This window comes from Hippocampus comes, unplaced genomic scaffold (assembly GCF_001891065.2).
Source record: "Hippocampus comes isolate QL1 unplaced genomic scaffold, H_comes_QL1_v1.1 scaffold470, whole genome shotgun sequence".
Taxonomy (NCBI): Eukaryota; Metazoa; Chordata; class Actinopteri; order Syngnathiformes; family Syngnathidae; genus Hippocampus; species Hippocampus comes.
This window is the reverse complement of record NW_017805536.1, coordinates 171,565-186,550: the sequence shown is the minus strand read 5'-3', so window position 1 is coordinate 186,550 and position 14,986 is coordinate 171,565. Positions and strand designations below refer to the sequence as shown.

Here is a 14,986-nt window from a genome sequence, read left to right as displayed (position 1 = left end):
CGTGGCCAAAAAATGCTGAAAACAGTCCACATCAGGTCCACACGACGTAACAACAAACACAAAGTGACAAAACAAACAGAAAAACAACAAAAAAAGCAAGGCTCATCAGAGCACTTGCAGATGGCTGCCTACTCGGGCACCATCTTGGACTTCTTTTGGACTTATTTTATAATCGTGCTTAATTGTGTGTCTCACGAATAGAAAAGAGGAGGCTGATAATGAAAGAGGTTTGCCGGGAATGGTTTCACATGATAGGGAGGTGGTGGCATGCATGCAATGTGTGCAAATAAAGAAGATAAATGCTGTAGAATTAGCGTGCGTTAGAATGTGCTGGCATGTAATTGTACCCGATTAACCTTAACCTTAATGATGTTTTGGTTTATGCTCCGCCAACGTTATGGTGTCTGCTTTTGCACGAGAAGTCTACCCCCTGTCATCATGTTGAACATTTTTCCTTTAAACACCTTCCTGTGTTCAATTATATGCGGCCTCACAATCCAGACACGGCAGCATTGAGTTTCAATATTTGAGCCATACCTAGATGGTATTGTTTTAAGAGTTAAGAAAATAATATAGAAGAATGTGTCCATTAAAAGACTGATCCAAAAAACGAACTTGGGTGGGATTTCCCTCAAAGTGGGCCGTGACCACTTGTCATAATACTCCCGGACTTTCTTTGTACTATATGTATATATATATATATATATATATATATATATATATAGTGCGTGAATTGGATGAAGATGGTCCGCAAATGAAACTGTAACACATTTGTTTTAATTACAATTATTAAAAACTACATTATCTGCAAACTTTACAAGCACTCATACAGAAACATGAATGATATTAATACATAGAGGGATTCTTTAAATTAACATCAGATGTACATGCTTTGAGCATAAAAAGGAAGAAAGGAAGTTAAGGTTTTTTTTTTTTTGGTATATTGAAAGAGAATTGGAATTCTATTGGAAAAGAAACAAACAAGAAGGAATCTGTTAATCCGATATACATTAAAATACAATTCACTTGTACAATTTGGCTTCCTAGTTTTGCATGAACAATGACAGAACCTTTACCACATTTTTTTACAAGTGTAAAAGCATTTTTGGTTTCTCTAGCTGCATGATTGTTTTTGCGATAATAAAAAGTCTTCAACCACATTGAAAAGGGGGAGTCGGGACGGTGCTCTTTGTTGCGCAAGGAGGGAGGAATGAGACACAATCAGGCTGTGAACGACTGGCAACCAATCCAGATGGGATAGTCTTCACCTCATCTGTGACCCTGAGGATGAGCGCTCTACAAAATGGATGGATGGTCGAGGAATTGACACATTTTTGATGAGTGCATAAATTGGAGCAAATGCTTTCCGTTTTTTTGGTCATCACATATGCTATCGAAGAGCTTCTCTTAGCTAGGTACCCTGATACAAAGAACATGATCCTGTGTGGGCGTATGAATTGGTGCCAGAGTCAAGAATCCCCTGGCTCCAGTGATCTGTAAATTCATCCAAAAGCAACACCGAGGGCTACAAGGGCTTCGAGGTTTTGACAGATTATCCAGAACAAAGGGCCTGTGACCAGTTAACAGCTTTCTTCTTTGGCGTAATTGCCTATGGTGTTGGTAAGCAGACACCACTGTGACCCCCCCACCTCCCCTCGCCCCAGCCATACCTTCTCTCTTCTTCCTCCTTCAGCGACTGAAGGATAATAAGGGTCATGACGGGGGAAGTGTGAACACACTCACACACATCTGTGATATCGGTATGTACATGGATGTTACATTAGGAGCTGTGCATGTGTGCATTCGGCAAATATCTACATGAAAATGAACACAACAAACAGGTTTGTAGATGTCTGTGAATAGGATGCGGGAGGTGCGGTGAGGGGAAGGGAATTATAATTGGATAGTGCAAAAAATTAAGCAAATGGCTTATTAAGCGCAGGAAAGGCAAATTTGGGCAATTTAAAAGAGAAAAAGCTTTGGCTATCCATCTCACTAACAAAGTCTGTCGGGCGTGGTTCATACAGAATAAAGATTTTTAGTGCATCAAAGCTACATTGGAAGACAAAATAATAACATTAAAGCTGCGTTGTTTTTTTCTCTCTCATAATTTAGTTGCAATATATTACACGAATTCCAGATGTATATTTAAAAACAAAAACATGATATGCATATACTGTTAAAAAAAAAAAAAATCTATATATATATATATATATATATATGCATGCTTTAAGGAAAGAAATGCTTTAAGGATGTGGGGTTATATGCACACATTTCCTCGGAATTTGGCTCAAATAAATATCAAAAAAGTAAATTGTGTTATCCAGTTTCAAAACGCCAGACTTTTTTCTTTCATGGAAAAAAATGCCTGAATAATAGGCAAAGAGTCAAGGGCTTATTCCTGCACCGACTTAATCAGAACAAACTCTCCTCTGTACATTTCTCCAAATATTGTCCACCATCTTGCTCCAACTTGATTCACTGGTGTCACAGCAGAGGACGTCCATTGTGCTGAAGCCAACCCGCGTAGAGCATCACCAAGGCCGAGGTGTCCATTTGGATAATAAATTAGGACCAGTTGAGCATGTGAAGATGCAACCGGGGTTTTGTTTTGTTTTTGTTTTTTTTCAAGATATATTTGACATCATATGTTTTTGCATAATTCCAAATGGAAGCTTAGAAAGACTGATTGCTACAGCAGTGCAGCCAAGCCTTGGAGGGATGTTTGAGTCACTCATGGGGCAAACATTCAGTCTGGTTGTTCTCCTCCACCCTCATGAGGGCTGACTCAGTCTGAAGAGTCTGTCCACCGCCTGCTGTTAACTGTATGGCTTCTCTCAGCTCATGTGGCTTTTTATAGGCTTAAAGGGTACATATCTTAGCACAGTGCAAAAATTCACGCAGTTTACAAAATACGTGGACCTTTCGTCAGCGTCAAATGCGGAAAGTCTTAAGAAGCGAGTGCCATGGAAATAAAAGACAAACATGCATCATGTATCTTTTTTTTTTTTGGTTTCTTTTTTTTTTTTCAGTGTTCAGGATTTTGTTCATCATTCTCTTCACTTTTCCACCCTTCCTGCATCATCGGATTCGAGGCGTCTGCCAGTCAGTAGGGCCTCCAGACAGATTCATCCAGACGGCCCGAGGCACTCATGGCCGTGGGGGAGTTGCTGTGGCTGCCATCAGCCTCTACGCCGTCGCTCTGGGTGTTCAGGCCCGGATTCATTAGGCTGTTGGCGCCGCCGGTGCCCGAGGCCCCCGAGCAGGAGAGGAGACGGGTGGGGGAGCGCTCGCCCCCGGCGTTTGCCACCATGGAGAACTGGTAGGACCCAGATCCTGTGCCGTAATACAAGTAGGAGTTGGATTGGAAGTTCTGGCTCTGGTTGTTTGAGTAAGGAGGTGGCAGGTAGGTGTGGTATCGAGATGGAGCCGACATGCTGAGGCCGCTGATGCCAGTGCTGGAAGTGTTGGTGGAGTAAGGGAAGGCCCCTGGGTAATGGATGCGGGGGTCTGAGAAGCGCGGGTCAGTCAGTGGAGACGGGAAAGTGGTCCTCTGCTGGAATAGATCAGTTGTCCCTGTTGGCAGAAACAAACGTCGGATTGTCAAAAAGCATTTAGAAAAGAGGGAAATGAGCTGTTCGCACAGCATTTTTACACACCGGATTTAAAAAATTGATTTTCGCACTTTGCGCTTGGTTCACAGAAAAAAAAGGACATTTTGCGGAAAAATCTAGCCAGGTTTAAGACTGCACCTTCAGCGTTTGTTTTCATATGTTCTTTTAAACGGTGTGCTGTTACCTTGTTCAACCTTTAGTTCAACAATATATCCAGCAATGGAGGCATTTGGAAGTGTAACCAGTTCAGTTTCTTTTTCAGGCTTTTGCTTGAGTTAATAGCACTTGAAAACCACCATAGAGACAGATTTTGTTTCAAGCATCCAAAATTAGTCAAGTTAACATTTTTTAATAATACGCACGGATGTGTGTCCGCAGCCCAAGTCTACTACATCTTTAACATCTAAACAGGGTTGGGTCTCAGTTCGAAATGTTTTCTTAGCAATGATCTTAATACTAATACGTCATCTTCCCACAGCCTCATAAAGATGACTGAACATAAGAGACCCCCTCAGCGCAGCCCACCTATTGCTCTTCTAAAAACACAACAACATAAAAGATTCTGTCTTTGTCAGAGCAATGAAAAGAAGCGTTGTGAGCCCCGACGGGTGCTTTGTGCAACCACAGACAACTTGCCGGACTGTTGTTGTGTAACTCATCATAAATCATCCTCAGAAGGCAGACACGAAGACAACAAAGGCAAAGGAGAAGGGAAAGGCCGAGAACAAAGAAAGCATTTATGGCAATATCATATGAATTAACGTGTGTCACAGTCAAAGACCTGCGAGAAGTGTCCTGACTCAACCTCATGGTTAAATCCTCCAAGCAAAGCCTGCGGTCTGACTTGACACATGGTAATATTTATTCAACCGAAAACATGAAAAACAAGCAGAGCTGCAGGGATTGTTTTAGCTTCCACTGTAATCTCAGCTCCTATAGAGTAAGACCAGATCCACCTTCCAACCTGAGTACAGGCGAGGTATCGCTCGAACCCAGAATACATACTGAAGCTTTGCCTGACTTGTTGAGTGTGTTTACGCCGACATATTTTGAATGGAGGCAATAAGGCCAGAAGCCATAACCGTAAACGCCCTCAATCCAGTTGACGCTCATAATAGAGTTCCTCATACCTGGTGACACCTGCTGATTACACTCTCACACACACACACACACACACACACACACACACACACACACACACACACACACACACACACACACACACACACACACACACACACACACACACGCACACACACACACACAAGTCCATTTGTTTCACTGCTTGTGGCTTTCATGCATCCAACATGCCCACATGACTGCAAGTGTAAAATATGGATTTGGATGGCAGAAAAAAGGGATCTTGTATCAGTGAAGCAAGCAGTTGCATGCTATTGCCCTGAGGGGGGAAAATGCCAAACTTGCGTGCCACAGACTTGTTCAAATGTCTTTTCCCTATGTCTGGAGAACTGGGCTCCGTTTTCAACTTAAAAAAATATTCCTTTGCACTTTCCATTGGTCCTCCTGCGTGCTTTTTTTTTTTTTTTTTTTTGGTCTTCTTTTGGGGGTGACGGAGTCTAGTGGTGGTGGTGGTGGTGGTGGGGGCTGTTTCTTTTTCCAGAGTCTACCAGGCGCTGGAGTTCATATCTGATTTCACGCAAGGAAAATTCGAGCCTTCAGCTGCTGTTGATTCGGGTGAAGTGGAGTCGGCACACTAATTCCTGCCGGACTCCCCAAAGAACTCTGTCTGTCTTTCTCTCTCTCCGTCTGTCTCTCTTCTTCTCGTGTCCGTGCTATTTTTAGGTCTCAGGGTGCAGTACCGTCGAGAGGGGAGGGGTCCTGCGGGCTGTGGCGCGGTGTGGCGGCGGCGCGGCCCGCCTCACACATGCTCCCCACTTTATTGGAGTTGGTGGAAGCGTGTTGGCTAAACTGCGGTGGGGATCGACTCCTGTGTACTTTCAGGGGAAACTCGACTGGACACATATCACAACATCGCAATGGGCTCGTGCAGTCTCAAAGCTCTTGGCCCGATTCCAAGAAGAGCTTGCTACCACCCAAAATTCTCAGCGGTACAGTAGCTCCCTCTAGAGGAAAGGGCTACACAAACTGTTTTGTCATGGAGAAGCAAACGTTTGCAGTCTGTTTTCTCTCTCTGCTAACCACGGAGCATACTTTCCTGCCCCCACCCATCATAAGTACAGGCTTCACTGTTGTGGCTGTGGTAACTGTGGTGTATCGTTGGCAGAGAAAAACTGAGACTAGTAGTAGCTGCTTGTAACCTCTGCATCCCCAAACCACACATGATCTCCATTAGGCTCATCTGAAATGTGTTTGCAAGGACAGGAGAGGAGATGGACCCCAGAGGGCTCGCTTGGCACAGTCCAAAGTCTCTGATGTTCACAGGCTACAAAGCGAGTAACAGGGAACCAGAACTTTTTATAAGAACACAGTGTTCCGTTGCTCTCTTTCCTCCTCTCCCTGTGAAGCGTAGCGGCACACACTTATTTAATTCTGGGGTGGAGTCCTTCGCCTCATTTTGGCTGAGCTCAAAAAGACCACTAGTCCACAGTGAAGCGTGTAACCCAGATTGGATAGGAGGTTTGACTCATTTGCTTATGGGGAAAACGGATTTTGCTTGTTAACAACGCGAGGGCGAGCTTGAAACGACCGTGTCTCGGTGCCGTGTACGTGTGTGTGTGTGTGTGTGTGTGTGTGTTTGACTGTGCATGCATGAGGTGGTTAGTAAAGCGCAGATGCAAATCCAGGTGCTCACCTGTGAAATGTTTACATAGGCTTGATGCAAACTGTGACGGCCAGCACACAGGCACTGTTGCCTCAGGCAAATGAGCAAAGGGAAAGAAATGGGGTGGACCGGCAATCGTTTTCTGATCTTTTTCCTCATACCTTCCTTAACATACAATGACAAACTGCACTGAGGTTTTATTAAAGTCGGCTAAACCTTAAAGTCGATTAAACCTCCTGTGTGAGGTTGGCAGGTTCTCTTTGAAGAACTGGTTTGGGTAACTAGAAACTTGAATGTCATAACGCATGCAATTAATGCTGATAACTGGGTGTGGATGACATAGTGCCGCCACCGCCGCCGCGCTTCTGCTCGACAAGCAAAGAGCAGGAGTCCCGAGTGAACATAGATAATCTTCAGTTGTGTATTCAAGTTGTTATGCTTACAGGACAATGCGTCACGTTGAATGCAAATGACATTCAGCTCTCCTGCGTGCTCCGCGTTACTGCAAACATTTTTGTTTGTGCCCTTTTTGTCGCATGCAATCAGAGCAAAACACCAAAAATGGGAATTCATCAATCAGGCTTACAAACCCTTTCGTTGCCCCGGAATCGTAACTCATTCGTCTAGCCCTTTAGCTAATTGCACGCTTCCAACATTGATGGAATAGTTTGGCTGAATGATTTTTTTTTCTCAAACAACCCCTGAACATTACACAAGTGTTAGACCTGAAAATATCCCATATCTCTGTATTGATCCTTTTATTTATTCTTTGTTGTCAATCGGTTGGTCAAAAATGGTCCTGTTTGTTCGTGAGAAAGTGATCCAAAACAAAGCAGTGTTACTGGGTCAATGTAAAAGTCATTGTGATCCTTGCTTTTGCTTTTTCATCATCGTATGAATCGATGACTCACTGCTTGTTGTGTGGCGTGGTGGTTTGTGGTGGGTCGGGCACAAATAGGAGAATAAGAGAGCTGTTTGACAAGTGAGAGAACCCAAATTGCCAAGAAACAAATGAAAGAAAGAAGGAGTGGGAGGAAAAGATGAAGATGAAGAAAAGTCAAGCAGGGTGGTGGCGTCCTAGGAATGTTCTGGGCTGTTCAAGGGCCCTACGGGCAAAATGAAACAGACTCCAAAACTGTCAGAATGGCACACCCTGTGTTGTGCCCGCCTTTCCACAGTCTCAACTCTAATTTATGATTACTCTTTTGCCTTCTTTCAAGTTAGACAGAATACACATTTATTTTAAAATCTCTGCTTTGATAAGCAATGCTCCTGGGCTGTGCAAACAGATCCGTTTCGAGGCACCTCGCACTAAAGTGAACTCACCTTACCAGTTATTAGTTGCCCTTTACCTTATGAGTAACAAATGAACCGCACGCGCACACACGCTCAGACACTATTGTGTGTGTACAGTAGACAAAACACACGAGGCTCTTTAAATTCAAGTGAAAGCTTGCAGAGACGTCCCTCTTGTGAGGAAAATGGAAAAAGGTCTGTCTCGTAAAACCAATAGAGATGTCAGGTCTTGGCAAGGTCTTACCGGGCCACGGTCTGAGATCCTCCTCCACCTTGCATGTCTTCAGAGAAGGGGTGTCCATCTGATCTTGCCACAGGGCTGTTGAAAAACACAATTTGCATACCCATTACACGACGGTGAATTCTACTTCCGGTATTTTGTGGCGGGTAGAGCAATGTGTAGTTGGTGCATGTGCGGGGTCAGGAAGTGCGCAATATAAATAAAGCTCAGTCCCAAAAAAGCCCCTTCATAGCAGACCCGTCAAACTGTCTTGGCATGTGGCGGTTTGGAGGTGCGTTTTCCTGTCACAGGCTGGCCTCTGCTGACTGAGCAGTGGGCAGTGACGGCTGATTTTCTCACCAGAGTGAGAGCAGCCTTGGAGAAAACAGACCTGATGGGTCGCTTGCAGGCGAGACAATGGTGGGGCAGTGGAGACTTGTGAAAGGCAGCTGCAACCCAGCCAGTAAAGCTGTCAAGAAGCAAGCGAAGGTCGCGGACCCGCTGGCCCAGCGCGTGGGACCCTGCTTCGCACTCAACGGCCACACCGCAAAAGGGCTGACACAAACAGGCTCTGTTTGCGCTTGGTCTGAAATGATGCACTAGACTCACGTCAGCTTGCACTGAGTTCGCTGAAAATCTCGACACATGGACGTACACGGGCCACTCAACATGTCTTCGACACCCAACCGATACACGACACGGACTATAGTGTTAAGCCATTAAAAAACGCCAAAGGCAATGGAAAAGGTGGAGATGGTCTCCCTTCTGAGACTTTGACCAGATTTCTGAGCATGCAACTGAGATTTTTTTTTCGTCATTAATCCACAAGAACATTTGTGAGGTCAGAGTCCCCTGATGTTGACTCAGAGGTCCTGGCTCATCATCTTTGTTGTTGTCAATTCCCGAGCTGTTTGACGGTGTCGCGAGGCAGGATCCAAGTTTTTCCGTGCTCAGATCAAGCAAGCGTGCCTTTCGGGGATCTTTTACATGCTGGGGCACAGTCATGCTGCAACAGAAAATGGCCTTACCCAAACTAATCTACGTAGAATTGTCCAAAATATCTTGCTGCGTCTACAGAGTCTACTCCCATGGAGTCATGTCCTCTGCAGATCAACTACTGCAAGTGAGGAAACCCGATGTAAATTTGGGCAAATGTGGATGCCAAAAGCAAGGAAGGGATGGAACCTGGTGTTCACCTATCGCCACACTGGGCTCAGCATGCGTAAGACCCACGTTTCCCCTTCACTTCCACTGCAAAGGACCAAATCAGCACTCAGTCCCCGAGAGGTCCTGCACTATGGCTCACAATGGCAAATTCTTACATATAAATGGCCTTATTCAGGCTGACTTGCAAGCAGCTGGTGTGATTTGCTCAAGAAAATAAACATTTCCTTCAAATATTTTGATTGGCCAGCAGACAACATCAATACCAGAAGCACAGATTACCCCTGTTAATAAAAAGGCCCACCCCTGGGTGGAGTTGGGGGAGTGGGTGAGGCTGAGGGGCTGTAAATGGGAACGAGACGGCTGTATCGCTAATAGCCAGCTTTGGAGGCATGGGGGGTGGGGGGGGGTCGGTTGCCTGTTTAGTATTGAGGAGGAAATAACTAAACACAAAATACTTTTTTAAAGTTTATGTGCAGTGGCCAGGAAAACCTTTGAGCCAAAATGGCGTCCGTCCTCGTGACTCCTGGTTCTCCGACGCCTCTCAGATGTGATGCGCTCGGCAAAATGAAGTGTGTCATTGAGAAACAGTCAAAGCGGGCCCTTGTGCCGGCTTCCTGTTTCACTTAGGCCTTAGGCACCGCAACAGGGAGAGAATGCGAGAGCACGAGCCAGCAAGAAAGAAAGACGCCAGCGAGAGGAGAGAGAGAATAGAGAGAGCGTGCGAGAGACGTGAGGAACATGGCCTTGGCTCAGTTATGTTGGACATTTGATATGTCTTTTGAGCCCTCACTTATAATGTGTGCAAAAACAAACACATGGGCTGAAAATTTTGAAGTTCTTTTCGAGGGCTTGTCACCCCCCCCGCACTTCCTCTTTACCCCCAGACTCAATAGAGACTGTTCATGGTGCGCATGTAGTTTCTATAATTGCAGAAATGTAAAACTCAGCCGAACGCTGATGTGGAATTATAACGTCCACAAACAATAGAGGACGGTGAAATACAATTTGCTCTCACTTCCTCTTTTCTTTTTTTTTTGTTTGTTTTTTTTTGTTTCGCTTGAAACATTCTCAATCCAAAGTATTCTTTTCAGGGTCAAAAAGAGAGGGTAACCACAAGAGAAGATTACAGGCACCGTAACAAATAAACTTCATGGCGGCCATTGACATGTTGTATAAATAGTGTCGTGTTTTAAGGCGTAGTTTGGTTGCGTTGGCCTGAGAGGGCCAGCTTCCTTCTGAGGTTTGGCACCAATCTTGTTCGAGGGTGACGGCCACACTTTAACGTCCCCGCCGTAGCTACCTGGCGGTGCAAATTTCCTGTCTCGCTCATGCGCCTAATTGGCTGATCATGTCACTCTGGATGTGCGAATTACTCAGATGCTCTTGGCTGTGTCGGTAGCAGAACGCCACCTCGAACTTGGGGGGCCAGTCGGCTTGTTTATGTGGAGTAAACACTGTGGTCACTGTGGACGAGGCGGGAGGGGCCTGGTTATGTTAGGCTGCTTCTCCATCAAACGGAATTTTCTCCAGCCCAGACCAGAGGAAAAGAAGGCACAGCTGCAGCAGATGTGTGCTGCGGAACAGGAGGAAGTTGGGGAATTTGCCCCCGAGTCTCATTAATGGCGACAGTGCAAAAAGGATTTGGAACGTCAAGGTTGAGTACATGATCAAATTGAGGTTGATCATTTCTGCCTCATTCCAATCCTAATTTTATCGACATCATCATCCGGAGTGCTTGCTGAGACAAAAAACACACATTTTCAAGTTTTTATCAAAGCAAGTGACTCGATGGCGGAACGTATCTGATACTCTACTTCAGAGAGGAACACACACATACACGCACAGGGGTTGGAGGGAAAACATGCAAAGTGATACGGCCGCAAAAGTGCCAGGATTTTCTTTTGGATGTGATATGCTGTAAAAAAAAAAAAAAGTTTTAAAAACTCCTTTCTGATCGTTTAGGGGCTGTGCCAAAGGCGTGTTGAGTTTTTCCTGGATTTAGCATGAAAGGCAAAACCGGAATCATTTACACCGTGACGACTATCACATTTTATATCTATTGTTTATGTTGATTTAAACATGCAGTAGTAGGGATTTTTTTGGGGGGGGGGTAGTGCACTGGTTAACTAACAGTGAGAGACGCATTTGACACGTGACCTTCAAATCACACCTTTGCTCTTTGTGTTTTGTTTTTATTATTACTATTTTTAATGACCATTTTTTAAAGACTTCTATGACATTTACGACTGTTAAAATGCTGCTCAAAAAAAAAAGAAGCCGGTTCTCCTCATCCAGTTCAGTTCCGAATCTCCAAAAGGCTTTTGAAGCTCAGAGTGAAATTACAGTTGCTCTTTACGCGAGGCAAGTGCCTATATACGAAGGCGAGGTCACAGTCAGATGGGAAAAGGATTAACACGTTCTATATCACAGGAAGACAGCCAGTTGCCACCCACAGACACATGCAGTGCACACACAGACAATCTAGAATAACAGTTTAGAGATCTCGAGCGTCAGATCTGCCTGACTGCACGAGGCAAACCCTGAATTTTAAACCGCACACACACAAACACTCCCTCCGCAGTTTGATGGGAATGAGCTACATGTCTAGCAGGCTTACCTGTAACCGCAAAAGAACAAAAACAAGCAGTGAACGCAATGTCTGCCAAAGCGCAGGAATCCTGTTAGTGCATGCACCGTAATGAGCTCTTAATTACCCTGTCTGTCTGGGACACGTGAAGAATTTGCATTACTAGCTTGAAGCTGTGTGTGTATGTTTAGTTTTTTTTTTTTTTAAGTGTGCGCGTGTGCGTGAATCCAGTGTATTGAGCAGATGCCCCAAGCAGTGAACGCAATGTCTGCCAAAGCGCAGGAATCCTGTTAGTGCATGCACCGTAATGAGCTCTTAATTACCCTGTCTGTCTGGGACACGTGAAGAATTTGCATTACTAGCTTGAAGCTGTGTGTGTATGTTTAGTTTTTTTTTTTTTTTTTAAGTGTGCGCATGTGCGTGAATCCAGTGAATTGAGCAGATGCCTGCGATACTGTACGAGTCTGCTGGCAACAAAAGCGAGCCACTATTTCACAGCAGAGAAAAACAAAAAAAACAACAAAACATTTCAGGCAAGGAAATGACGCAAGGTGACTTGAGGTGTCGACGACGACGTGCTGTCTTATTTTGTCGCAAATCTTCAGGTGTTGTAATGGGGAAGTTTTGCCATGTGTCCAAGAGCGAGTGAGGATTCCAAGTACCGCATCTGCAAATTACGACAGTCTCTGGCTGGAGTTAAAGTCTGTTTATATGTAAACGCCTCGTTGAAATGGGTTTGATGAAAACAGCAGTTTTTTGTTTGAACTTGTAAAACCCTTGCCTGTGCATGACTCCTTCATGTCATAGTATGCGGGTGCCGAATGCTCATTTCCACTCCAAGCCTCTTTCGCAGTCAGGTTTCCCCATCTTTGTTTTTTTTTTTATTTATTTATTTATTTTTGCCAGACCACTGTCGCCATGCGGAATAGCTTGTTTATTTTTGATCAGGGCTTGTTGACCTTGTATCAGAGGTGTATCTAAGGAGAAATGCCAGCAGTCGTAAACCGACGTGTGAATTTCAACACCTGAGACCCATTGTCCACATTTCTTTTGATTGATAGCGCAACTGCACTTATGTCACCACAACTCAAATTATGTTAATGAAGCAACCCACACTTTGATGTCCGCGAGGGACAGCCAAATGTATATTGCAGCTGTAAGCCTAGTTTCACCACAAACGCAGTGTGTAAGTGCTTACAGACAAGGTGGGAGGCCGCAGATCTGCAATTTAATTATTTTCAGCGCTTGCCCTGTGGTATGCCATCGTGACGCTAATACCGCATATTAAGGTGTGTGGCTTTTGCAGCCGATCCCTTTTTCTGTCTTAATCACACACGCCGCTTGTAAAACGCCTCCGGCCATTGGCAGCACACAGGCCTTTACCCAGGCTGTTAGGCTCTAATGATGATAATGCCTTGAGTCTGCTCTAAGTACGTGTACAGTTGCAACTTCACAATGGCAACAAAACTCTTCACAAGACCCTGAAGCTCGAATCTCTGAACTAATTCTCAATGAGGCAGAAAAGCGACACTGTCTATCTCTCCGGGCCTTCTGTTTCTTAATCAACCCGAAAAATTTTAATGTACTCGTGTCTGATATCTTTCCAGACAACGTGCAAATCTCATGCCCAACTGTACGCTAAAATTGAGCATTGCATGGCCTCTACAGTACTCCGTGAGTGCACATGTTGGTGATTACTGTCACAACTGTCTCTACCAGACCTTGAGCACTTCCTATGTTGTCACTGATTGTGAAGATTTAGAGAACTGGTTATTATCTTGGATAAGCTGTCGTGAGTGAGTTTTCAGGTCACATTTTGGATGTCTTTCCCCATTAGTGTGTAGAAAAAGGGAAAGTGACTCGTCAAACTCATGGTCACAATTGTATTCATATATTTGGTTTGAAATGATGTAGAAAACTAAAACAACACCATTGACAAAGAATAAGGTACATTTAAATATCAGTTGCTAAAACATAATTCTGTATTAGTCCTCCAGGTGTGCATATGACTTTTGGGGAGATGTGCCAATGAAAAAAAAAATCTTGCTTGTTTTCTTCGAAAATGCCATTTATGTACTTAAGTTAAATGTAATACTCTGGCACTTGTGTATACAGTATTGCGAATTGTAGACATGGATCGATGTTTATTTTTACGGTAGCAGGTTCCTGTGTGTTTTCATGTTTCTGTACAGTACAGACTGTGCAAAGGATGTGCATGACTATCAACAGTGAGTTCGAGACATGTGGGAGCTGGATAAAAGTCTTTGTGTGATCCTTAGTCAGCTGGGAGATACGATAGAGCCTACAGTGCAGGTCCATTCTGGTGACTCAGTGCTGGGTAAGCTGAACCCAAGGCCAAACAGTGGTGAATGGTTGTGATACACACTGATAATCCTGCACCCACTGCACCCACACACGGTCCAGGGCTCACAAACAAGCACCCCCGAACACAGCAACATGTTGATATGAAGGTAATGAGATTCATTAGCCATCATGAGAACTAAAGAGTGGGCGGGAAGAAGAGGGGAGCAAACTGTGTGTGTTTAGTCTGCGTGAGTCCAGACATGGAATCTTGTTAAAAAAAAAAAAAAAGTCTCTGACATATGACAGAGAGTGAACACTCATCTTCACTCCAGCCATCACCCACGCAGCTGTTCACAGTGTATGCACACATCACACCACCTAAGTCTGAGTCCAAGCCCACTACCCCGCTGCCCCTTATACGCCCCCCAGTATTCAGCCAGTCTGAGAGTGACGTGATTGCCAAGGTAGCGGGCAGCTGTTACATTCCTGAGGTTGTCGTGTGTGGAGCGCAGAGGCCAACTTCTGCACCCACGCCAAGTCGGGGGCTGGCAGCATCCGCCGCGGCACCTGGCCGCAGAGCTGCACGCTGTGGGGCCTTGGACCCACTCACGCAGGGCATGCGGGGACAGAGCTGACATGGACTTGCTTTCAGACAAACCGTGCTCACAAAAGTGGGGTACACCTCAAACCCCTTTCCAATGCTCAGGCGTGGTGCAAGCTTGGTGTTTTGTGCTAATTGCACCGCATACTGGGTTGACTTACACTACAGCCCAACACTGCATTTCGGTTAGGTTCAGTACTGTGGCACGTTTCTATGAACAAAAAAAATGATCGGGGCCCCCAAGTGACAAGCAGTGCGAGGAAAACGCTTTTTGAAGGGACATTTCTCAGATAAAATACTAGAACCGATATCAAGAGAAAATGGCATCATGGATAGAAAATGAATGGGTGGATAACATAAAATAAAATTCTAGCACTGTTCTGATATAACAAATTCTTGTTGCTGGGCAGAATTACTGGGGCTCAAGCATAAGCCAGTCACACCCACTTGGTTC

At 44.8% G+C, this 14,986-nt stretch overlaps 1 protein-coding gene across 1 annotated transcript in view; it reads right to left on the bottom strand.

The window, feature by feature from the left end:
• Positions 1–755: 755 nt before the first annotated feature.
• The window catches only part of runx3 (RUNX family transcription factor 3), a 55,228-nt gene continuing 40,997 nt past the window's right edge, over positions 756–14,986 (bottom strand). Inside the window, exons 7-8 of the mRNA XM_019878274.1 lie at positions 7,898–7,972; positions 756–3,576 (exon numbers count right to left, since the gene is read on the bottom strand). Coding sequence (XP_019733833.1) covers positions 3,107–3,576; positions 7,898–7,972 — 545 coding nt within the window. The 3' untranslated portion in view covers positions 756–3,106. The remainder of the gene's footprint in view (positions 3,577–7,897; positions 7,973–14,986) is intronic.